Source organism: Poromitra crassiceps (genome assembly GCF_964638095.1).
Source record: "Poromitra crassiceps genome assembly, chromosome: 11".
NCBI lineage: Eukaryota > Metazoa > Chordata > Actinopteri > Beryciformes > Melamphaidae > Poromitra > Poromitra crassiceps.
Window position 1 is genome coordinate 25,300,732 of NC_139643.1, and position 26,307 is coordinate 25,327,038.

At 42.9% G+C, this 26,307-nt stretch overlaps 1 protein-coding gene across 1 annotated transcript; it reads right to left on the bottom strand.

The window, feature by feature from the left end:
* Positions 1 to 313: 313 nt before the first annotated feature.
* LOC310784919 (brevican core protein-like) lies at positions 314 to 26,017 on the bottom strand (the record flags this gene model as incomplete). The annotated part of the gene is made up of 13 exons (XM_083645946.1): positions 314 to 1,344; positions 1,784 to 1,966; positions 2,690 to 2,834; positions 3,447 to 3,529; positions 3,661 to 3,819; positions 4,519 to 4,626; positions 8,786 to 9,676; positions 9,778 to 10,656; positions 11,050 to 11,343; positions 11,687 to 11,814; positions 11,918 to 12,092; positions 13,927 to 14,301; positions 25,831 to 26,017. 13 exons carry the CDS (start codon positions 26,015 to 26,017, stop codon positions 1,223 to 1,225), a joined length of 3,729 nt encoding a protein of 1,242 aa, XP_083502072.1. The 3' UTR covers positions 314 to 1,222.
* Between the last annotated feature and the right edge of the window lie 290 nt (positions 26,018 to 26,307).

Genomic DNA, 26,307 nt, shown 5'->3' on the forward strand with positions numbered 1-26,307 from the left:
GTTGTATTTGTAATGACTGTAAAACAAGGTTACAATTCAAATATCACTTTCTGAGGGATGGGATTCTTCACCCAAATACAGTCACCTGGATTGAGGGGGATGATTATTTAAGATCCAATAGAGGAAACTGTCCCACAGTGCAAAATATCCACAAGTCTGTCTGCTGGAGTCAGTTTGTGAATGCTTCTGCATCTGTGTGCTTTACTGTAGGTTGGGCCAGAGGCCTAGGTCACATCAAAAGGACACTGCCATTTAAAATACAATGAGTCCACTGACACATGAAATGAAGCACAGACAGAATGAGGGTTTCAACATGAGAATGATTTAATCGTTGCTCTGTTCTACAAAACTTTATTACAACATAAAGCTGAATGCAAAACTCTCTCTCTCTGTAAGGCATCTTGCAGTAAAATGTGGACAGCAATCTTTCAAGGTCGTGAACATTAAGATTCAGATTTATTTATTGAATTTGGCCTTTAAGCCAAAAACAGATTGACTTTGTGCTTTGTCGTTGTGTAGTTCTCTGAAAAACGTGAAAAGAATGAATGAAAGATGAATTCCTGCCCCTACATTATAGTTCAAAAACAAAATGATCTTCTGCATACAATGGTCTTCCAGACATTAGCACCATTTTGTAAATTACAGTAAAAGTTGTTCCTTGGTATAACAAAAGTAAAAAATAGCAAAGCTATGGGTGAATAGTGATTTATGTACATTTGGAGCTGGCACATACAGTAGTTTACAGTTCACTCATCTGTGCCTTTCGCTTCTCTTGGATATGAAGGAGTTGTTGAATAATATACAGCGTTTAACTTGCCAAGCGCTTCATGTAATCAGTTTTAAAAAGCAGAAATGTAAAGAGGCACTTACGCCAACTATCCAGGCCAATTATAAATGACAACTCAAACCACTTTTGATCAGGCAATAGATTCAGCTCTAGAATGTCCATATTAATGATGTGGGTGAAAGTGATTGGAATCATAATAGTAGAAAAAGGTATAAAATAGTGTATGGGGTCATAAAAAAAAACCTGAATTTGTTTGCCTGTAAACAAAACGATTCCCTCAAGAAATCAGTGCCTATGGGCTCCTTGGTAAGATTAATTTTGGCCTGTGTCTCTATGCTGTGTCCTTTGTCCTGTTTGAGTATTCATTTGATTCTTTTCACCTTGTCATGTTACAACAGCAGATCTAAAAAAAAAAAAAGATAAAGTATGTGAGTTTTAAAACTTGATGTCCCAGTATTGTGGCGACTGCTTGGTGGCTTCAGATTCTTCCTCGATGGTGTCAAAGCTGCTGCTGGTGGGTGACGTCACTCCAGGGAGCGCAGCGGTGCCCCCTGCCTCTGCAAGGAAATCCATTCAAACAAATACACACTGTGAGGCCGGCTTGGAAATCAAAATGTAAAGTATGATGTACATACAGTATATGTAGCTTAACTGTATATAATGTGAGTTGACACACAGTATTGACAGTTATTTATCACTATGAGTAACACTTAAGTTCATTCATGACATGTCTTCATACACATATAGATAGATACTGTACATGTATACATGGTATGGTATATAGGGTTTCATTACAAAACACTATATACAAATTATTTTCTAAATTCCATCAGTCAATATTCCAAAACCACAGATGATTCTACCCTCAAAACATGTGTTTTGTACATAAAGGTCAATTTTGTGTGTCAATGTTTTCAAACGATCTCATTTTTGGATTAAACTCTTCAAATTTGTAGCAATATACAGTATATGTTTAAGTCAGCTAATCCATCTTACCAGGGATGCACAGGATCTGTGGCTCCTCCCACCTGCCCCCGGATAGACACCTGAGCAGAGGGGTTTGTCTCTGTTGGAAACCCTGGCCACAGTAGTAGCGGACAACGGCATCAGTCTCGTATCTCTGTCGAACCTTTCCAAAGATGGATGCGTTTTGAACTTTGGGTGGTGGACCACACGAGGCTGTTGGAAGAGTTAAAGTACCTGAGATCAGAGATGCTCACAGGTCATTGTTTGCAAGTCAAGTCTCAAGTCTTTTGGTCACAAGTCCAAGTCAAGTCTCAAGCCTTTGAGGGGCAAGTCCAAGTCTAAGTCAAGTCTCTTATGGATGAGCGTTCTATCAAAGTTCAAAGCACTGTATTATCATCACTCCTTATCTATTAGAATACAGTATCAACATTGTCTTTGAGGATGAGTCTCAAGTCAAGTCTCAAGTCACTGTGGGTGTGCGACTTAAAAGCGACTCAAGTCCAAGTCCCCATCTCTGCCTGAGATGTTAATGTCTTCAAAAGCTTGCATCCTCCTCATATGAATGTCCTCTAAGCCAGTGGTTTTCAAACTTTTTTGCAATTAGTGCCTCCCGAGCAGATTTATTTTAATGTTTCATTTATTTTCACGAGTTATTCTGACATTTTTCCATTTCCTCCTTTCTCTCTGTAGTACCCCAGTTTTGGAACCATTGCTCTAAGCCAATTGGGGTTTCAGTTTTAATTCTAATATTCAAAACTGTCCACTGCCTAGAAGCCAAAACAACCACAGGGGAGTTGAAACCATGAAGATATAATGGTGAGATCTCTATGGTTAAAATGATGACTTCCAATTCAAATTCTATGCCATTATAAAGATGACTCACAGGTGCCTTTCTTGCAGGTGTAGGCCAGGTGATAGTTTATAAACATGACTCACAGGTGCCCTTCTTGCAGGTGTAGGCCAGGTGATAGTTGCAGGGCACATCGCTCCAGCGCCCGGCGTCGTGCCACACCATCACGACACAGTCTTCGCCAGACAGGAAGTAGCTGTCCGGCTGCCCTCTGTACCAGTTCTCATACAGCTGCAGACATGGGTCAGAGAGGATAGGGTTCAAGTCGTTTTGAATGATTTGCGTAAACAATATAAATGTAAAGTGTGTCCGTGTATATGATATGTAATTGTAATTCTCTTGCACCTCACTTCACTATCTGACTGCATTTGACAAACTTACATGCCCTATCTTATTGAAGTCATATCATAGAAAAAGTATCTTGTTCTTTAGACACGACTCCTCAATCATGAAATAACAGTAGACATACAGTAAAAATATATTCAAACGAGCCTGGAAGCAGAGTTACTCGAGGACAGGGAAAAGATCAAATCCTGATATATCAACCATAAGGCTCCCCAGAGGGTGAATGGATGGTGGGTTGAATCACAACCAAAGAGGAATCTGCACAATGTCAAATAAAGAATAGATAATATCCACAGATGCTAAAAATGCAGCGAATAGAGAAATCTAATATATAAAGTACAAAAGGAATTTGAAAAAAAAGTTACAAAAAAGTACACTAACAAAAAGTTAGTTGTTTCTCTCCTGTGATGAATTGACACATGTACCCAGCAATATTACCATATATGAACTTGTTTTTGATGAGTGCAGACACATTCCCAAATTTCTCATATTCCTCACCAGTGGGTTGCCATCAGACCAGCAGAAATCTTCCTCAATGGTCTTGTCATTTAGACCAGTCCACTGGTATTCTCTGTAGTTGCCTGGTGAGGTAGATAATAAGGTGTAAGAGAGGACTTAACTCCATTGTCCACGAAACCACAAACCCTACTGTTGATGAAGTTCTGCTCCTCAGGGGTCATGAGACTAATGTGCACTAACAGTCTCAACCTACTGTTGATGAAGCTCTGCTCCTCAGGGGTTATGATGGACACCAGATGTGCGCCCACCATGCGACAGTGCTGCTCTGCCACCTCCCAGCTCAGCCGCTGGCTGAAGTGGCGGTAGCAGGAACCGTGGAACTTATCCCAGCCTGGCTCACACTGCTCCAGGTCTGCAAGAAACACAGAGGAAAGAGAGGAGCCTCAGAGCCTGTAGACCAGTGTTGGGGTACATTACAAAAGTAACATATTACATGTAATATATTACTTTTAGCAGTAACTTTGGATTTTAGTAATATTATACCAGTTACTTTGTCAAGTAACAGAAGTTACAAATTGAGTTAAAAAAAATTAAATCAAGAAAGCACACATTTAAATAAAGATACAATCATTTCCTAATCAAATTGTGTGCTTTTATGCAAATACGGAATACGGTAACCACTATAGATGACAATAACAAAGGAAAAGCATAACATTTAGAATTTTGGACAGTTTACACTGACTTCAAGACTGTTTAAATTATTTTTCTGGATGGTTCTGGGGCGGCGATGTCATTCTACTGCTGCTATATTGGTGAAAGTAATGCAAAAGTAGTGTAATAAGTAACAAGTTACTCTACACAGACAGTAATATTGTAAAGTAATGTATTACTTTACAATGAAAGTAACTAGTAATATTATTTTTGTCAATCTTCTAAAAGTGTACTGTAATTAGACAGCAGAACACGCACAGTGCATTTCCAAATATTAATATTAAAGAGTTAGGCTCAGGATTTCTCTCTCTTTTTTTATGGAATTAATCAGCACTATTTGGCCTTTGTTAGAAGTACTGGTGAAAGTGGCGTGACAATGGATAGTGAACAGGAAGCTCACCAGTCTGACAGAAGTCTCCTGCATAGCTTGGCAGACAGAGGCATTTAGGGCCTCCATTGTCTTCAGTACAGGTGCCTCCGTTGAGACACGGGTCTTCCAGACACGGATCTGAAACGGAGCAAAAGGTCAGCTCAGCTAATAAGAGAGCACATATCAGACGTGGAGGTTGTGTATCACATTATTCATAGCAAACATTTATAGTGAAATATCTGTGAAACATCCCCCTTAAATCTGTAACAAATTTAAGGGGGGAAGAGGAAAGGCTGGATTTGGTGGCGACAAAAGATGTATGTTGATTAACGATCAATGAGCTAAAGAACAAGGTTACACACAATATATAAGGATGAAGTGAGGAGGAGCCAAGGATTTAAGATATTAAGTAACACTCTATTTGCATAGTCCGCCTACAAAGAGTTTACGGAGTACTTCTAACATTTCAACAACTTTAGTTGACATCCAACAATTCAACTGTTAAGAGTGTGTGGAACGGGAACACAATCTGTTGTTGAATCTCAACTAATAAGCTGTTAAAACAGCAGCTAAAGAGAAAGCGAAACAGTTGAATTGTTGAACGTCAACTAATAAGCTGTTGAAATGTTACAAATACTCTGTATAGACTCTCTGTAGGAGGACTATCAAAATAAAGTGTTACCAGATACCCCCTCTTTAAAACCCTTGAAAGCCTTTTACTTCTTATTCAAGTTCAAGTCTGTCATGTATCTCATGTCCTCTAATGCCAAATACATATAATACATCAGTTAGGTCAATATATGTATTAATAGATATATTTTTCTTTTCCTAATATTGCATAAAAGGATAGCAGGCTTAGAGTACCTCAACAGATGGAATTATATTAAAGAGTCATGATCCACATGAGTCAACAGGTGGCGGTAGAGTACAAACTTCAGAGTTAATTTGCAATGCTTGACTGGTCCTTTGATTGTAATAGCTTCAAAACCGAGAGAGAGGACCATTCTTATGATACATCCATGGAGAGGACAGGTAGTAGAACGGTCACAGAGGGGAACTGGATAACTTTGATTCCCTAGTTCCCGAGTGGAGTGGAATGAAATTGAAAATATCCACATAGGTCTCAGTTGCACCAAATCTAGAAAAAAAAACCTTAGTGTAGAAGTAAGTGTTTTAGTTCCACTGTGATGGACAAACATTTTGTTATTATCATATAAAACTTTGTTTTCAAAATGTAACTTTGGTGGGTGGTGTTTTCAAACCCTCCCCCCCATTTCAGAATGAATTTTCTTTTGTGTGTTCCACATTTTGTAAACATTTTGATACAACACAGTAGTGATTCAGTCTGTACCCAGTTCATGAATGCTTTCACATTTGCCATTCTAAAGACCAGATGTGAGACTCAAATCCAAGAACGCCAAGGCGAGCTGAGCACAAAGCATCCTTCCTTACAGTTGAGATGGCTTGAGTCAGTTGAGTGTGATCAACTGACACACGCAGGTGTTCATTTCCCCAGCTGAGTAAACTGACTCTGTGCTAGAGACTATACTACTGTCGGGCTGTTTGGATGTGACGTGTCATTCACACAATGAATCTTGGCATTTCCCATTGGTTCTCGTAAGCCAAGTCACCATCCTTAGGTGGCAAGTCAACTTCCAATAAACTTCATCCGTTGTTCATCTCAACTCTTTAGGCTGCGTGTCCTAGTCAACGGGTAATTAGTGGGAAAAAAAAGAGGGTGTTTTCAATGTGATTTTCCAAATTGGTCAAAGTAGTCTTAATCAGAATGAAGTTAATGTGCATCCAAACTGAAGAAAAAAAAGAAACAGTTACTGTGCTTTACTTCTTCCCTCTAACTGACACCCTATAAACAAGAGACGGTGTGGTCTACTCTTGTCTTGTGTATTGTAGTACGCATCATTCAGTTGGCTGGAACATAAACAACTGGGATATGGAAGATATGCAATGCAACTCTCTGCAGCAGCACACAATCACCCATGGCTCAGTAGTTAAGTATCGTCTGTGTGGTAACTTGAGAGAGTCCACGCTCTAAACCGGCTTAGAAGATGAGGACCGGTGCTCACAGGTCAGGAACACAGCAGCATCAGAGAGGAGGTAACTGGAGCACACGGGTCATCTTAAAAAGTCTTTATTTGGTGCAGATCAACCAATCACCAATCAACTAGTCACTGACGTTTCGACACCTCAGTCAGACTGTCTGTGTGTGTGTGTGTGTGTGTGTGTGTGTGTGTGTGTGTCTGTGTGGTGTTTGCATGTTTTATCATGTTTCCATGTTTCTTAAATTGCCTGTCGGAGTGTAAAAATATGTGTCTAAAAGGCAGGAAGTAACACAGGTGCAAGCAAGACACTAAATAGGGCCCCGGCACTGGATTACCTAAATAAGGAAGGTGGAAACCCTCATTAGTGTCTTGTTACTTCCTGCCTTTTAGTCCCAAATGGGCGAATTGGGTGGGAAGTGAAATAGGCGAATTAGTCCTGTGATGGACTGGTGACCTGTGTGCAGGGTGTTTCCCTGTCTTCTGCCCTATGCAAGCTGGAGTAGGCACCAACCCCTCCTGCTCCTCAATGGGGTTAAGCAGATAAAGAATTAATTAATTGGTGGCGATATGCATACAACAGTAGAAATCAAAAATGATAACTGCAACCTTGTGTTAACTGGAGCGTGCAAGTATAGGTGTTTGAGTTTAACTGTGAGGTACGCAGCAGACATGGATCAATGTGACGCACAGTGTAAGACACCACTGAGAGAAAAATAGTGATGTATATGTTTTTCCTTCAACTATAGAAAAAACAAACTGCAAACCACTGAATTCTGTTGCAGCTATGTTAAGTCCTAGAATTTACTTTTCATGACGTGGCTTTCAAATATACTGTGTCCCCAAGTATAACGTGCTTCGTTACGTTTTTCAAGTATATGTGATTTTGTCAATAGGTTTTTTCTTGGGGGAATTCGAAGAGGTTCTCGCACACAGAAAAACACAGATGTCAAATGTTAAAGTTGTAACTGCCCGTGTCTTGAATGGCAGTTAGTGAGTGGCAACAAGTTTTAATCGTACTCCCATTCAGGCCAGCACACCCAGATCTGCAGCTGCCATTTTGAGTTGTAGAAACCCAAGCTTACACTTAACTTAAACTTAAACTTAAACCCATGTGTGTGTAGACACACACTACTAAATTGTACAAAGCTGTAACGCAAATTTGAACCAAAAACATCTGACCGAAGGAAAAACAAGAACAGATTTATCGACCATAGTCAGCCAATAATTAGCTGATTTGAACATTCTTGTACCTACAAAGACAATGCACATTTTGAAAGATCATGATTAAACTAGACCTGACCTCGAAAAATTAATGGCCCTTAAAGGACCTTTCGAAACGTATTGCTAAAGGATTCCACTCCCAATAAATCAATACTGAACACCTTTTGTGCTTACAAACATAATATTCTGTGCTTTCATTACTAGACTGTCTAGAAGAGCAATAGAAGTCTTAAAATGTGATGAAAGCGTACAATTATTAACTAAACATTTGATCACCTGACAGTATAGGGATTACCTTCAACAATGTACCGTAATCTATAAAAACATCATTGCAATTGCATTGGTCAGTGCTGTTACATTCAACATTAATGCTGTTACATTCAAGAGAAAACTCCCAGTCCCTTATCCAGTTATTTCCAGATTACTGCACACACATTATTATTAATGTCTGTGATTTTTGACAGTTAGCCAGAAGAAAGTGACGGTGATGATGAGCAATGAAAACACTGAATTTGTATGTGTGGAGATAGGATATTGCCTGCCAAGTAAAATCCACTGATCACTGTCAATGTACTTATGAAAAGGTTTCAACAATTTTGGAACAGATGCTCATTCATAGACATACCAAATAACACAGTACTTCACAGAAGTCAATCTTTGGATGAGTGGGGGGGTAAAACATCATGCACGACCAGACGGAAGGTTTGTTGACAAATGTCAGATGGGAGCTGTCTCAGGTGTAAGTGTCTTAGGAGTGGGGGGGGGGGGGGTCAAGACGAAGGGTGAGCAGTGTTTTAAGGGGAAGAGGGAGGAGTCAGAGGGGTGAGTGGACTTGCTGAGACAAAGAGCGAGACAAACGTAGAGAGGTGCAGGAGGAAGTCATTTGAAAGGTTGTGGTTTACAGGAAATGGAGCAAGGCAAGTTGGGCAAAGGAAAGACCCGGGGATTTTAGTGCATCGTCGCGTCGAGCATCAAGAAGAGGGCGGTTAGGTTGATTAGAGTAGCTTTAACGTTACCTGAAAGTTGCCCCGTGGCGCCTACAGCGGCCCTCTCATTGGGCAAGATAAGCAGGGTGGGCGGCTGGGTGAGACTAAATTCAAGCTCCACCTGACCGTGGTCCACGGGTGGTATGAGGGCTGTCACCCCCTGCGGCTCGGCCGTCTCATGGACAGCATTTGGTGCCGAGGTGGGCGGGCTCCAGGTGTGCGTGGTGGGCCACGGTGTGGAGGTCGTGGTGGGCCACGGTGTGGAGGTCGTGGTGGGCCACGGTGTGGAGGTCGTGGTGGTGGTCACAGCGTGGAGCTCTGTGCTCGTGACGTCTGGCTCTGCCGAGGCATCGGTCAAGGAGGGTCCCCTGCTGTACTCGGGACCATCTAGAGACTCTTGTGGTCCATAGGTGGTGGACGGCAGGGTCCAGTTAGATGTTTGGGAATCGAGGGGGGATACAGTAACCTCCTCTTCCAGGGTTGGTGTAACGGTGGTAGGTTCATCATGCCCACTCCCCTCCTCGTGGGAAGTGGTTGTCGGATCCACGTGCAGCCTATGAGCAGATGTTTCATACCCTGCTGTGGGGGAATCGGTAAGCAGCTGGGAGGCGTTGGTCATCTCTGGAGATTCAGTGGTGGACAAACCTGCTCCAGAACCTAGCAGTTGCTTTTCCCCAGAGGAAACACTCTCCGTGGTGACCACAGTGTCATCAAGTTCTAAGCTAGTACTGCCTTCCTGTCTTGAAAGGGAGGACTCCCAGGAATGTGCTTCTGTGGAGTATCCATCCAGTACTACTCCGGTCTGAGACTCAGAAGGAATGGCCGTAGCTGCAGCAGAAGGTGACAGGCGAGGGGTGAAATCAGAAGTAGTGGATTCTGATGTGGCGGGGGAATTGTCTGCTCCGATGTCCAGGTCACTCTCTGGAAAACAACACGAGGCATTATGAGAGTTGAGCTATTAACTACTTAATCATTGTATTATCTTAGAATGCTCAGAAATACAAATTGAATACCAGCCATACCTTGGGAGGTATCTCCAGACCCATCCAAAGGGAACCACACTGAGGTTAGCTCCCTGATGGTGGTTTGGGTTGTTTGGGCAACAAGCTCTCCTGCCTCTCCTTGGGACTGAGTCGAGAGATATGTCTGCGGGGGTTCTTCTACTGCCGCCTCTTCCAGCTTCGTTTGAAGCATGGGGTTAAGGGTCACAGGGGTGGATTCTGGGATATTCTCCTCTTGACTGTGGTTGCTGTCTATGTTGCTGTTATTGGCTTCTAATCGTTCAAAGTCCAAATTGGTCTCAGGCATTGGTTGGAAGTGCTTCGACCCATCAGATAGCTGGGATTCATGTTCTACGAGGTTTATGTCTGGCATTGGCTGGTAATGCCTGTGAGGTTCATATGAAGGTTCGGGGAACCCTGGGGTGTTTTCCAGCTTGGGTGGGTGAAGGCTGAAGTTCCCTTCGTGGTGGGAATCTGTCTCGTTGTCGGCACCGCCGGGCAGTAATGACGTAGGATTCGGGGAAGGGTAGCCGTCTGTGTTGTCGTTGGGGGAACTGGGCAGCAATGATGTAGGATGTTGGGAATCGTAGTCCATTTCTGTCGGAGGCAACGTTTCGTCAAAAGGCTGCAGCGGGTCCAACGAGGCTGTATTGAGGGGAGCCCCCGTTGTCTCCGACGTAACTGTTGGGTGTGTGCCAACCAGGTCTTCCCCATTGGAAGGGCCCGAGAAGAAGTGGAGAGACTCCAGGGCGCTCTGAGCCTCTCGCTCCACCTGCTCCGAGTGTTGGCTCAGTCGCAGCTCTTCCTCTGTTTCCAGAACAATGACCACATCCTGTCCAGTGTCCTCAGGCTCTGTGGCCTGGTAGTCCATGGGAGGGTCAGTGCGAGCATTTCCATTACCTGTAGACGATAGATAGGTTATTGCAAATATATTTATAGAGGGGGGGGGGGGGCATTTTGTACTGTTTTTACTTTTTGGTTATTGTCATTGTTTTATTAAATAATATTATTATTGTTATTATTATTATTATTATTATTATTATTATTATTATGAATTTATTATATTTATTTCCAAATCAGCAAAAACACTTCATTACTGAGTTTGCTAGCCACTACTAGTTCTTAGTTGTTTTAGGTTTTCACATGATAACAAATTTCGGTGAGAATTCCCATACAAACATTTAATAACCTAATTGAGTGGCATAAATAGCGCAATTAAGTTGCATATCCTATGAATTGTTGGCGTGTAATTTTGATTGTGATTTTCACATTTTGGAAACCTCAAACGCACACCTTTGAAACAGTAAACGTCATTACGACTGGATGGTTCTGGGAAGCCTGTTTGGTTGCTGAAGCGGTAGAGAGTTTTGACGCCAGCCTGGGGCCCACCACAGCGCTCCCTGGGGGTTAGGATGGGGTACCGCACACTGCCATCAGACAGCCAGCCAGGGCTGCAACGGTCCAGTCCCTCACTCCACGCCAGGTACAGCTGTCCAGTCGTGGCAAGCTCCGCCTCTGCAGCTCTGCAATACGACTGTGCCTCAGCAAATGACAACTGCTGTGCGACGGGGTCGTGGAACACCTCGCCTACAAGCAGAAAATATTTCAAATGTGGACTTTTTCCATATAGACATTTAAAAAATGTCCTGTATCAACACTGTTGTCACATTGTGTATCTATCTCCGTATCTCCACTGTTATTCTCAGTACTGAACTAATATTGGATTCATCTCTGTTGCCTGTTGCTTTTTGGTCAATTTCTTTGTGACTATGATTGAAGGTATCATTGAAAGTGAGGACTGCCCTTGATAATGATATTTGCTACCATATTCATTGGCAAAATATCCCCCCCAAGATAAGGTCTAAGTAGATACTTTGGTTTAAGCAGGGTCATTAATCTTCCTATGATTTAAATGTATTACAATTCATACCGTCAATTTGCTCCACATAACAGTACACATCATATAGATCGTCTGGATTCAGTGTTCCATAGTTCCTGACTCCTGGTTGCCCATCCATATCTCCATAGCAACCTGCACGGGGCACTTGGATTGGGTACCTGTGGAAGTGGCGCAAGTACGGAAGCAATCAGCATTTCCTCCTCGCCTAAAATAAACAGTACATTATATATATTGGGTTTATTTACAAAGCTGGCGAGATACCTGACAGACTGGTCTGCCAGCCAGCCAGCATCACACTGCTCGTAGCCGTCGTAATAAGCTGCCAACAGCTGGTCAGGAGTGGCGATCTGTGCCCCGATCTCCTCACAAGCCTTCTGGGCCTGGTGGAAGGAAAATGCATACCGGCCCAAGGCATCCCTGTAGTGAAATACAACACCTAGACACACAAGCATGCACACATAGACGCGGGGGGCGCACGCACGCGCACGCACGCACGCATGCACACACACATGCACACACACACACACACACACACACACACACACACACACACACACACACACACACACACACACACACACACACACATTATTAACACTTTTATATACATAAGAGCCTAATAGCATTTTACACAATAAGGACAAGGTAATACCAAATTATAACAAAAACACTGTCTAGTCTAGTTGATTGTCATCAGCATGGTAACTTTCCTACCACAGCTATGCCGATAATGATACCTAACTGCACTTTTCATTCGGCTGAAACTATGAGGCTTCAACGTGCATTTCTGCTCGGCAGACTGGCATCTTCCCACCACCACAAGCTCGACTTTGGCGAGAGTCAACTGCTCTACTTTCCTGGAAAATCCTGCCCTCAAAACTACACTGGCTCCTGCCTAGAATCCTGGCCTGATCTTTGAGAACCAACCGTGGTACGATGCTCAGACGCAGCCACAATGTAGCATCACACACAGCAACATCTGCTCCAACAGATTCCTCCTCTCCACGGTCAAGTTCTACTTCCCTGGCCGGTGCTTCCTGGTCACTCCCTTCAGTACAACTCGTTCAGCACATTCATGTCAGGCTTCATGTCTTAAACCATGTCAGACTCTGCCTTCTTGCACAGCCACAGCTTTCTACTTTGGGTCATTGGAGAAGCTCCACTGTATCAGTTTAGGATTTGATGCCTTGCTCATGGACACTTGGGACATGTTTTGACTACTTTGACTGGAAAATGAGAACTTTTTTGGCAAATGTTTTTGACAACTGTTTTTGGCTACCATGTAACCTGACGCTGCCAGATGGACGGTTTAGCTTCACATTACGTTTCACTAAACTCTCTTTTGATCTCGCGAGGTTATCCATCTTGCAAGCAAGGTTAGCTACCATGTGGATGGACATGTAAAAAAAAAAAAGACTGTGGTCTTTAACTGTCCATTTGAGGGGCGGCTTTAGCTCAGGAGGTAGAGCGGGTCGGCCAATGACGCAAGGGTTGGCGGCTCGATCCCCGCTCCCTCCCAGCTGCTGTCATTGTGTCCTTGGGCAAGACACTTAACCCTCCTTGCTCCCGATGGTGTGTAGGCACCCTGCGTGGCAGCCTGCCGCCATCGGTGTATGAATGGGTGAATGTAGACTACCTACTGATTGTAAAGCGCTTTGGATAAAAGCGCTATATAAATGCAGGCCATTTACCATTTATATAGTAGTCTTCACTTTAACCACATGGCTATTTTGTCATTTCACATCCAAAGTAATAAGAGCCAAAGCATTAAACAGTGAGGCCATTTAAACCTGGCGCTAACATGCGTTTTCTGTGATCAGATTGCAATCAGATTGTGTTTTATCACTTGAAATGCCAGGTGTAAACACCCCCAAAACGCATTGAAGAAGGATTGCAACCTGATCGGCCAAACCACCTCCGGAGGTGGTCAGGGATGCATTGTGTACACATTGAACACAAGTGTAAATGCAATGTGTCCTCTCAATCTGGATACAGCAACTGTATGCGGATTGAGAGGACAAGCATTTCCGCCATCAGATTGCAATCTGAATGCAATCTGATGGCAGAAAACGCATGTTAACACCAGGTGTAAATGGCCTCATAGTGTCACATATGGAGCTTATGCATAGATCTGATTGATACTTTTGATGCTTTTGATAGTACATTGATAGTTTTCACTCTTTGGCTACTGAGCTTCAATCAAAATAGAAACATAAATAACAAAAGTGTTTTTTTAAAGTGTGCTAGTATGATATCTTTAGTTTCGTTACCTATGACCTTGAGTTGTACAAGGTCACTGGCGTCCTCCAGGCCCTGCTGCACCTCACAGCGATAGTGGCCTGAGTCGCTGGAGCGCAGATCTGCCAGCCAAAGTGACGGGTCATCATTGGAGGACGTATAGTTGAGCAAGGCGGCGCGGTCTCGGTACGCCTCGTTGATCTTCACCCTGTGACCCCGCGCCACCAGGATCTCCGTCTCCACCCCATGGGCCACCACGCTCCACTTGACCCGGGGGAGTATCGGGGGAAAGGAGGCGCTGGGTGTGGGGGACAGGGACACCAAGCAGGGGACGGTGATGGAGCTGCCCAGTGGGGCAAAGACCAGGGCTGAGTGGGGGATGTCCACCTGGAGCTGTCGCACGTCATCTGCGAGAGGGGGAGAAGGCAGAAGGACAGTGCTGTACAGCTGCATATAATAACTGGATGAATCATCAAGATGTCATTTGCAATATTTGCTTGAAATTGAAAGAGAAATGTTAATACTGTTTTTAAAGTACTCTCAGAGGTCAGCATATATAGAGTATTTGGAACGGAGTATTTTATTACATAGAAAAAGTGCATTTTGGAAGTAAGATGTGAAAATCTATAAGATGGGAAAAAGTAGAAGTACCATGTGCATATGGAGTTTGGGCAGGGAAGGCCAGAGTGAGATGGCAGGCGGCACAGAGGAGTGGAAGAAGTTGGACATGTCTATATGGAGAAAGAGGCAAACACAGTGAATGAAGATGAGATAAAATATATCACTGATGAAAATTAATAAAGCATTCTTAAAGCAAAATAAATAAATAAAATTAAATCCCAGTAGATTATCTCCTTGGTTTTCAATTTCACACACATTTAACCTTTACTAGGCAAAGTGAGTTCTGGTACTGAAAGTCATGTACTGTGTTGGTTCAGCTGATGGTGGGATGCTCCACTGAACTTACCAAATTGTTTTACTGGAGGATTTAAGGTCATGATTTACAATCTTATAGCCTATATGTTGGTTAGCTGTGCTATTGCCACTTATGTTGTTTCTGCACCACCTCAGCATCCACCTATTTCGGTTCCATCTTAACAAGACATTCTATTGAGTCCTAAAATCGTAATGTTCATAAAATAAGAAAAATCAATCAATCAATCAATCAATCAATCAATCTGCCAGTAAGATTAAATAATTTCAATTATACAAATAAACGTGTAGAATCAAGTGTAATTTTTCTAATAGTAGGCCTAGTGGACATTTTTTCCAATATTTGTAATCTTGCATATTAACCATATCCTGGTGCATACGAAACTGATACCTAAGGAAATCTTAGGGGAGGAATGGTAAGACACATCAAAGTTACTAAAGAATATAATCCTGGTGAATTCATCTTAAAATCTGCCTGTGGGAATGAGAACAAATATTGTGAAAAGGAAAAACACCAAAAAACCAAATGTCTGTAATATTCATACCTTGGATAGCAATTGACATAGGCTATAAATCAGTGTAATCCGCTGATTTTGGCAGAAAGGTGATCTTTTTTTAGGAATCATAACTTGGATTTGGTGCAAAACCCAAAATTGGTGTAAAAGAAAAAAAACGTTTATACAAGACCCATGAGATACTGAGAAAGCTACGACAGAGCCCAGACACACAGAGAGGAGCCACTTCGCTGGCTTCCAGAGGGAAGCTGGGAGAACAGGCGTCTGACCGCGGGCTATTCATCACCTCTGTAAGCTAATGCCACACATCTCCTCAGCACAGCGGCACCCTGCCAGCTCTCCCTCAGCAGTCTGGCCCTGTTATTAAGCCAGCAGCAGGCATGGCAGGCCGCCGCCGCCGCTCACACTGACCCCAAACAACCTCAAACAAATCGGCCATGATCAAGCTGCACGTGTTCTTTCTTTCATCATTACAAAACAGCCTTCTGACCATTCATGATTTCAAATGACTTTTGAGCGTTGTTAAGAGTCAAAAGTGCTGATAGAATTCAGAAGAGTGATTGCATGTAAGACCATTTTTATGTCCATAATATTTATTAAGGTAGCCTATCTCTTGTCAGGCTATTACTGTAAATCATTTTTTTTTTTATATATCTTGAAAATATAATTTTAGTCATTTCACATGCTGCACATCTTTTCATTTAATTTATAGGCAACGTTATATCACAAGGGGCAGGGTTATTGTACTACCATAGCTCAATCTTATGCTGTAGTAAGAAATCATGTGATCTAGCAGCTGAAACACAGGACTTGACACTGAGAGTACAAAATATTTGAAACAATAACCTCCGCATGAAATAGATTTGCCCAGATGAAAGCCTGTACAGATTTAACCTTTATTCAGAAATGGGAGGTGTAGAAAGTAACAAGTGTTAACAAAACACAAGACAGACTGATAGACACGGGGAGCCAATCAAACACATGAGCTGTGAGGAACACAGACTAATGAGGACACAGTGGTGACAACAGGTGTGAAGTAACAGGCAGACTGGGGGGGGGGGGAACTCCGAGAACAGAAACAAAGTCTGGTGCCCTCTGGTGGCCAGAGGTGCTGCATGGCATTCCAACGCAACCATGACCCGGAGAAGGCAACTGGCATACAAAAAATGTCAAGATACAGATGATGAAAAGGGGGAGTGCAGTTCAATATTATGAAGATGCTCCTCAGTTACTTCAATGAAGACGTTTGTGCTGGTGTTGCTTTTAATAAACAGGCCAATGGACTTCAAACAAAGAAGTCCCAGATCCTTTGGCTGTTGCTGATGCCACCAACACCATCGCTGCCTGCTTCTAAATCACACTCTTGATAGGCAAAGCAAATGTTGAAAAGAGCCTCTAAACAAATCCATAGCCAAGCATAGAGGCCGTACTGTCTGTGTGTGTGTGTGTGTGTGTGTGTGTGTGTGTGTGTGTGCGTGTGCGTGCGTGTGTGTGTGCGTGTGTGTGCGTGCGCATGCACGTGTCTCATCAGGACCAGCCTAAGAGTTTCCATCATCTAGATAAAGTTCTAATGAACCAACATCAGATTCAGCAACTCTGACTCAGCTCTCCATTTTGACAAGCCCAGCCTCATTGTGAGGTCTATATAAATTATATTTAGCCTGTCTGTCGGTCGGCCCCATCCAGACATGCGTCAGCACAGCTGTGTGTGTGTGTGTGTGTGTGTGTGTGTGTGTGTGTGTGTGTGTGTGTGTGTGTGTGTGTGTGTGTGTGTGTGTCGGCCATCCAGACACGCGTCAGCAGCACAGCTGTGTGTTCGGGCTGGTACAGTAATGGCCGCCATGCAACACGATAGAAAGTAAACCGTCTCCTGTTCTGTCAGTGGAAAGCATCGTTGAGGCCAGAACCACAACTGTTTTTAGTGAGCGGAGGGAGTTTATCAAGCGTCAATGAAATGGACTTTTGCTGCATCTGACACGTCAGATACATTCATCATTCTTAAGGGTCGCTACAGACACAGCTCACTGACTTGTGTCATATTAAATGGACTTGTTTTTTTTGGTGGAATAAATGTTGTCTGTTTCCTCGCCAGCTGGTCGGTATCAGTATTAGTATTCTTGACAGAGAAAACGGCTCACAAAAAGCGAGCAGCGGCCAGGACAGCTGCACACTGTGCATTCACTTCATACGAAGGACTCCCTTACAAAAACCCTTAAAAGGACAAGCCACTGGCATGCTGGCTGTTTCTCTCTTTTCTTTCTCTCTCTTTTCAAGGATGGAAAAGAAAGTTAAAAACCCCCACTAAGAATCGTTTTAGCTTTGTAGAAAAGGAGTGGCCACATTCAGACACGGTCCAGAAAGGTCTCAAATGGTATAATTGTTGCGAGGGTATACGGTTTTAAATACCAGTTTGTGTTCATCCCCAACACAGTCAGATTGATGACAGTGGAGAAAATTCTGGTTGGCTGCTGGTTATTTAGCAAATTCTTTGGACCACATTTTTCAGTGAGGTCTCTGGCCTCGCGGGTCATGGCCTCTGGCATTTCTGCTCTTTTTAATCAGATAAAGAACGGAGACAAGTCAGGCTACAATCAATGGCACCCACTGTGTTTATGGGTCTAGAAACAGCAGTCGGTGCATTATCTAGGCTGCATGCAGAACGAAAGCCAATCTCCTCCTTGTGCAGAAAGTGGAAAAGACTGATTACATGTTGGTCATGACTCGGTGGGAGTCAGGCATGAGCAAACGAGCGTGAACATGGATCAAAGTCATGTCAGTGTGCTGCACTGCAACAAAACGCTTGCACACTATGCGGTGGGTGGCCTCTGCAACGTCAAGCATCAAGGTCAATTGAAACAAACCACTTCTCTAAACTAGTGCTTCTCAGACTTTTTCACGTCAAGGACTCCACAACTGACACAAAAAAATTAGACCACGGACCCCCCCCATCTGATACGATTTTTGCTTGGAACCCATGACCAAAAGTCATACATTCGGTCATTGTGTTATGGAATTATAGTGAAAATAAATTATTCTCCTTTCTGCTGAGGACCCCCTAGAAACCCCTCAAGGACCCCTGGGGGTCCCCGGACCCCACTTTGAGAACCACTGCTCTAAACGACAACGTGTAAGATTGACTCCTGATCCCAGTCTAGCCGGGTCAGAGTTGCTGTGACACCATTTCAAGACTGCTGTAACATTAAGCTTTGTGGAGTGCAGAGCTGGAAGTGGCTTTGTCACTGGATCCGCTCATTCGTGACTGGGTTTTAATGAGGTAGAAATCCACTCTACTCTCTCCTCACCATCTCACTGCCTCTGATGTCTTTACTCACCATCACAATGACTCTGATGTAGGCTATTCCTGTTATTTTGTCTCCAGGTTTCGAATGAGTATTCAGTCACTCTCCACATCTTCCTCTGTCTTATCTATCAACTTAATACTGAACAGATATATTTTCAAAACTAAAATCAAAGGTTGTCGGAGGTTACCCGACAAATTCCACATTTTTTTTTTGTAACTTGCCAACAATATAATTTTGTTGTCATTTTAGTCAGAATTCTGAACATCAAATATGAAGAACTTACAGTATCATTTAACAAATAATTTGAAAATCGGAGCATTTCTATCTTTTCTGACTTGTTATTCATGTTTATTCCATAAATACCACTGCTAGGTGATTAACTAGAAATAAGGAGAAATGTGATCATACAGCCTAACTCTCATTGTAGCTACCTTAAATCGTGTCCCAGATGAATTTTGCATTGATTTTAAGATATTATTGACTATTTTTAAGACAATAAAGGGCTTTGCCCCAGCAGTCCAATGTCTAGACAAAAGGTGTCAAAGCATCCCTAAACTTTGGAACAACATGTATGAGGAAATATGATGGGTGAAACTGATTTTTATAAACAAACAACTGGAAACTTTCAATTTCTGTCATAATGTTACTTTTTTTTGGGGGGGGGGGGGGGGGGGGGGGGGGGGCGTCCTATCGATGCTGATACTTATGTGGTGTCACTTCACTTACTGTTTGTACATGTTTATACCTGGTTGTATTTGGTGACCGGACCACTCACAATACTGTTTATTAATATTGGCCACCTTGTGGTTGTGATGTTTCTGTTGTTTTCATTATTAATTAATGTTTTTTCTTGTCTCTTGTCTGTATGTTGCTGTATTGAAAATTGTATCTCTATCTTTTTATTTATTTTGACACTCCTCGGTTGTAATTGAATGTGATGTTGGGACCTCCTTGAAAATGAGATGGTACAGCTCAAGCGGATTATCCTAATAAATCAATTTGGAGCGAATAAAAAAAGTTTCAGGTGATAGGCTACTCACAGTTCTGAAAAGTTTTTTTTTATCAGTTTCTAATTTTTTGCCATGAATTTGTCTTCATAAGTTACTATTTATGATTCCAGTTTCACCTGGTTCATGAGCCATCTCTCTCTGTCTCTCTGTTCATTAATGTAGGAGACCACATGAGTTGGACATGATGGAAAATAAACAGAGGCAAAGTGGCACTTTAAGATAAGATGCTGCTGCTTTCTTGGGCTGGGCAAAGGAACATTTCAAAGATTCACCTTGATCCCATAACAGCAGTAGGCTACCAGACATGTGTACCATTTCTTACATTAAAAAGAGTAGGCTAATTCAGCCCAAATCTAGTAGTATCTGGAGGCTATCTAATATAGGCTAGTTGATCTCCTGATTGTAGTAGGCTAGCATTTGTTTAGCTGCAGAAACGCAAAGGAAAGTCATTCCGGGTAATGTCGCTGTCACCTTTCCCCATTCACTCTCTTGGGGATGTAGCTACATTTGTGTGAAATATTGTAAATAGGCTACACATGTGTTTTGTTGCCTCTGTAGCCTACTTCCGAATGAACGTTGTTTATTTTAGAAATAATAGCCTAGTTGTTTTGTCAAAAATTAACCTTCCCAAGGAAAAAGTTATTTCTGAAAGTGCGTCAATTGCTATACTACGCCACATGACATTTTCTGGAGGACAAAAAAACGAGCCTATAGGCTACTACGCCTACAATTTCAGGACCTGCGTTGGGGGAAAGCAGCAACTGCATGCAATTAGGCTAAGTGATAAAGACGACTTATGATAATTTAATTGACACTATATCTAATAAATGACTATATATATTTAAAAAACAACTTTGAAATGACTGAGAGGACAAGAGCGCACTACGCATAATCAAACCAAGAAGCAAAACCTACCGGGTTCTTCTTAAAACCATATCAGCGGATGAGGGATGTATCTTCTCTTGAGTGGGAAAAGTATTCTCCGGCTCCAGGCGGCTTGGTGCAGTGCGACTGTCCCGCCAGAGATAAGCGGCACTGGATGCTGTGCTGCGCAGGTATGGAGAGGATTTGAGTCCGCCCGACTCTGAGGCTTGGGGAGGGAGAAAGGAGGGAGTTCAGAGAAAGTGAAGCCGAATATGAAATGCTGAACTGCCCACTTTTTTTTCATCCAACAATCGGGATGGAGCTGGCGCATGTCTGTCAAAGGGGCTCGGGAGGGATGACATCTAAAATAACCGATGCCATAGGCTATGAAGTGGGAGCCGCATTCAGGAGGTGGCCGATGTGGCTTTTCTCGCTGCAGAGACAGGAGAAATGCACAGAGCGTCACTTGGATCAGATAAAGAAGGGCTCAGGGCTGAGTTGAGTCAGTGCAGCAGCAGGAACAGGGAGCCAGAGCCCAGTTGCTGATGCTGCTGCAGGTACCAGTATTGCAGCACAGCAGAAGGGGGATGAGGGGGCTTCTGCTCTTAACTGAACATGAGCTGTAGCTTAATCTCTCTATCTCTCTAATTGGTTTGCTGGTATCTCAATTTATTTTAGTGTTCCCTCCACTGTAGGTTTATTAGAATCTCCAAGTCTAAAATGTGCCACCTCTCAATTTTGCAGACTGATCAGTCTGCAACATTCAGTCTGCAAAATTGCAAACAGTCCAATTGGGACAATCCCTGTGTGAGATGCATTGTTCTTCCCTTCGGCCTAGACAGACTGCTAGTGCTTAGTGATTTACAACCTAGAAATCTCCCTGAGCATGTTTTGTTTGCCAGCACTTAATTTGAGACCATTCTGTTGGACCAATTTGGTCCCGGAAGTGATGTCATCATCAGTGATGTCACTTGAGAGCAACTGTGCATTGTGACATCACTGATTATGTCATGGGCATTGTGACATCAGTGATGTCATAAGAGCAATTGCGATGTCATCAGTGATGCGAAGTTGTGACATCGTCAGTTTGTGACATCATCAGTCATGTCATAAGAGCAGGTGAGTTTGCACAGCAGCCGCGCTGTAGCGAGGGAACAAGTGAGCCCGCACAGCGGTCAAGCTGCAGGGGTGATATGCTATGGTCATATGCGAGCTGCAGGGCCAGCTCGGCGAACTGCAGGGTGAGCCCATGTAGTGGGCGAGCCTAGGAATCGAGCACGCGTGATGCCTAGTTAATTAAAAGACTCATTAAGAGTTACACAGAGCGTATAGAGAGGAACACAACAAGACCCAAATAACTTAGGAAACTTAGGGAGCAGCACAAAGTGTACTTCAAAGCCTACTACAAAGAATGGAAAAATACCTCAAGGACAAGGTACAAAAAACTACTTATTTAGGAAGTACCATTATCTTTTAAATCTATCAGAGGCTTATAACTGCTGGTAAACTGAACTAAATTTGAAGACAAGTTGCTGTAGATGGGTATTGGTCATGGTGGGGAAGAGACAGTGCTGTTTCCTCTCTCTAAATAACTCTTAAGATATGACCAAGGTGAAACTGTGAGCCTCATGAAATAATATTCCTGTGGTCAGGGTGAATCATTTTTGAGGGGAAAAAAACAAATTTGTTCAAGGTCTACACCAGCTCAAATGTTTACAGGTGCATCTGTTTGCATGGAGGCCTTTGGCTCACTCAAAGCGACTGTGCCATCTGTTTAGATTGGCAGTAAACAAGAACAACACATGACACAAGTAAGTCACGACATACAGGAAGTACACGTTGAGCGGGTACCTGACTGTGACATCAGGATGCTGTGCCTTAGTGACACCTGTGTCCTGGGGGAGTGAATGGAGCTTTGTAGCAGCTGCCCGCTGCCTCAGCAGCAGTAGTGGTGTGATGGGAATCTGACACCCACATACTAGCCGACTGTCTGGGCGGACAGCTCCACACCTCAGAGAAGGCAGACAACAGGCTCACAGGTGTGTTTCAAGCCAACTTAGCAGCTATGACTGATTGTAACAGTGACCCAAATTTAGCCTGCAATTACCCTCTCATCGTAAGCCTTTTCCCTCTTTGCTACCATTTGTCTTTTGGCAGCAGCAGCAGCTTGGCACAGTGAACAGGAAGGTCATCCTTCAAGCTCCCGACAGCTGGCGTCCGTCCTGTTGAAACTTTGTTGGGCAAGACACGGCATCCCTACCAGCTGTTCTGTAAGTGACCTTGACCTTTGACCTGTTGATGGATTGGAGTAAACAAAAAAAAACAAGTTGCCTATTCACGGATCAATGGAATATCATAAAACAAACAAAAACATCAGAGCAAGTTGTCACTTACTACAGTTGAATATGGTTATGTCTGTCGAGGAAGGTCCTCGTCTTTATTATACGTATACTGTAAGCCATTGTAGCTTGTGACAAGTGTCAGATATGACTTCAGTTTTTACAAAATAAGTGCACAAGTCACTAGGCGGTGGCAAGAATTGATCAAAGACCCATGGAGTGAAAAGGGACTTTTTGGGGCTGTTATATAATTCTTATCAATAAAGTTTTCAGAGTATGGAAGTCCCCCTCTTCACCTCCTTTTCAATTGTGCTTAATGGACATGATCTGTGTTGTATGGATGGACAGGCTCAGGTTCCTGAGAACCGATTCACTCGGAAGATTTCTGGCGGTCTGGGACCCGTTTCTGGCCTACCTCGAGGAGGTTAGGAGAGATGGGTGACTCGCCTGGCTGGATTCTCAGGGACACCCCATGTTTTTCTCTTTTCTTTTAAGCACATTACTGTATACAATTGGATTGAAGGCTTACTTCACTTTCAGATTGACTGATCTTTGATACAAGGATTACCATCAATAAAGCTGTGAAAGTCTTGCTTAATTTGTAAAAACTAATGTAAAGTAAACCTGTATTTTATGTCATGATGATTATTCTTCTCTGAAGAACCTGCGTACGCACAACTAATGAGTTTCTATGAAAGTTTTTACACAGCATACAACTTTTATGTCAATTCTGGATTAGGACTTTAAGGTTCATCTTTCATCTCGTTTCCAAACCATAATGCAACAATTAAGATGTACAAGGATCCACTAAATGAGAACAAACATACATAAACCAAGCCTCAGACCTACATCCAAAATGACTATATTTACACTCTGTCATTATATTGCTGCCGAGCTTAGGTCATCAAGGAGCAATGCTTTAATTTGGTTTTAAAATGGCTTTAAATGTTCTGTACAACTTTCAGATCACAATTCCTCTTTTTTCTGCCAATGTAAACGTAGCTCATCAATCTCTTAGCAGGCCATGCATTCATTTACAATGCATTTCAGAATGGAGATAAGAGTGAATTTCTAACATCATTCGAATTTGTTCATTAACAAAAACTGCGTGGCAAAACTGATGGTCCAGCATTTCCATAAAACTTCTGTTCCAAATTGAGATATCCATGTGGGGATTAAGAGACTTTTAGTGATTGATAGCACCTAACAATAGGCTACATATTAAGCAAGGAGAGTAAGTAAATATGTTTAACATATTTTTGAATAATCACACTTATGTACAGTAACAAATGTTACGTTACACTTGTACAGACTGGCTCCTATATATTTTTGAAAAAACCTCCTGAATGATGAACTTCAGGTAATGACTTTTTCCCAAACGCAGTTTGACTGCGATGTGAAGCCTGCACGCTAAACTTACAGGTGGGATTCTTAAGTTATCCTGGGCTGAGAAGCATAACTGACTCAGCTAAACTACAGAGCAGTAGGCTACATGCCATTTTATTTGAGCTCTCCTGTATTCGGCGTGAGTCATGTTCAGTGGTTTTGTTTAATTGGCTTTTACCAGCATTGCTGTAGATTTACCACAAAGCCCAACATTACAAGACAGACATTCACACAACAGTCACTTTATCCTGCACAAGGTAGAATGGCATGAGTGTGTTCTTGGTGGTGTGCGTGAATGGAAAAACACAGACACAAATGAAGCGGTAGAGCACGACAGGGAAAGACACTGTATGTACATGCAAAGGTTCCACTTCACATTAACACTCCACCTTGCTGCTGTAATCGCACACTCCAAATCCACAGGACACGCATGCAATGATGGGAAAGACGACCAGCATTCGAGTAATTTTCCTCCCATAAAAAGAAACCTCAAAAACCCTGTTTCCGCTGACTGGCTGCCTTTATTGCCCCTGGGATGCGAGTGGCAGCGGCGTGCTGGGCAACACGGAGCAGTCTGGGAAAACGACTGCGCTGCTCGTCCACATGTCGGCGGGCTCAGCCAAACCGGCCGCCGCTCGCCATGATGCAACTGCGCTGACCAGAAATGAGGGGTACCAACCCACTGGTACCACCAACAGCAGCCACAGTGAAGCGTCTGCGCAATTATACTATCTGTGACACGTCATTTTTTTGTGTCACTGCCTGGCAAAGGATCAATAACGTTCTTGAGGAAATCAATACTCGTGGTAAACCAGTGAGGAGAAAAAGTTCGGGACTTCATAGCCCGCCTCCCTCCTCATATATATAACAGATGTATGCAGTACACACACACAGCTGAGGGTCAGATCAGCTGCCAAGCAGAAATGTAACCAAGAATGACCCGAGTGTCCCATAGATGGATATAGCAAAAAAGAAAAAGGGGGCTATTTTAAGTAAACTGTCAAACGATGTGCTCATTCAAGTCCGTTCCAAAGAACTGAAGCCTGAAGAGGAGAGAGGTACAGTTGATGGGGTGAGTTGACCTAAATCTGTCAAATCTAGGTGTTGGTAGGCTTCCACTTAGTAGTCAATTGATCACAATGTTCAGAGCTGCAAAATAAGCAAACAAACAAAGAACCTACAAACTTGAAAAACCAAGACGCATCAACTTCAGATGACGGCTTCACCGGCTGATTGAAGGTTGGGAAGAGCCACAGTTTGGGTGCAAGAGTGATGCTAGAAAGGTAAAAAGAGTGATGCTAGAAAGGTAAAAGACGGGCCAAGTTATGCTTTCAGTGCACATTCAAAGAGAAATACATGTTAAAATACAGCAAGAAATCATACATTATTAGATTTGCATTGATTTTCCAGCAACTGAACATTTTCTTTCATTCATAGTCAACTTACTGGATACCCGTGGGTGAGCTCATATTTGGAAGCTGATGTAGCACAAACCATGATGGCAGATCACTGGAATAATATGTGCACACAACAGTTCCAATGGATGAAAAGTCAAATGAGGATACAGAGAATTAGGCTTAAACTAGCCCGTCTGCGCCACCGTCTCCAAACCCATTTCCTCCTGGAGGACCTCCATCCTCCATGACTTGCAGTCCTCAGACTTCAGCGCAGACAAGTTGGGCAGAGACAGCCTCGTTTGCCTCATACAGTGGGTGAAATTTGTGGAGGGCAGTATGCCTGGGCTCCGGAATAATCGTCCTATAATAACACCCATCCTTAACCTCGTAAATTACCAAACTGGCTGCAAGCGTTTGCCAATACCATGAATAAGGTACTTTCCGCATCATATCCAGTTTACAAGACTAGATGGTAAGCAAATAATTCTCACTGGTGCAGAACACACTGTGTTCATTGTTCAAACTCGCCTGGACATCATTGTGTCCACCACAATTCAGAGCTTTTCCCCACGAGTTGGCTCCCATGAAGGAGAGAAGACTACAGAAGAAAGATGCTCTAGCTTAGCTTCCTTAACTGCGACCTGATATTTTTGATGATTTTGTTCTC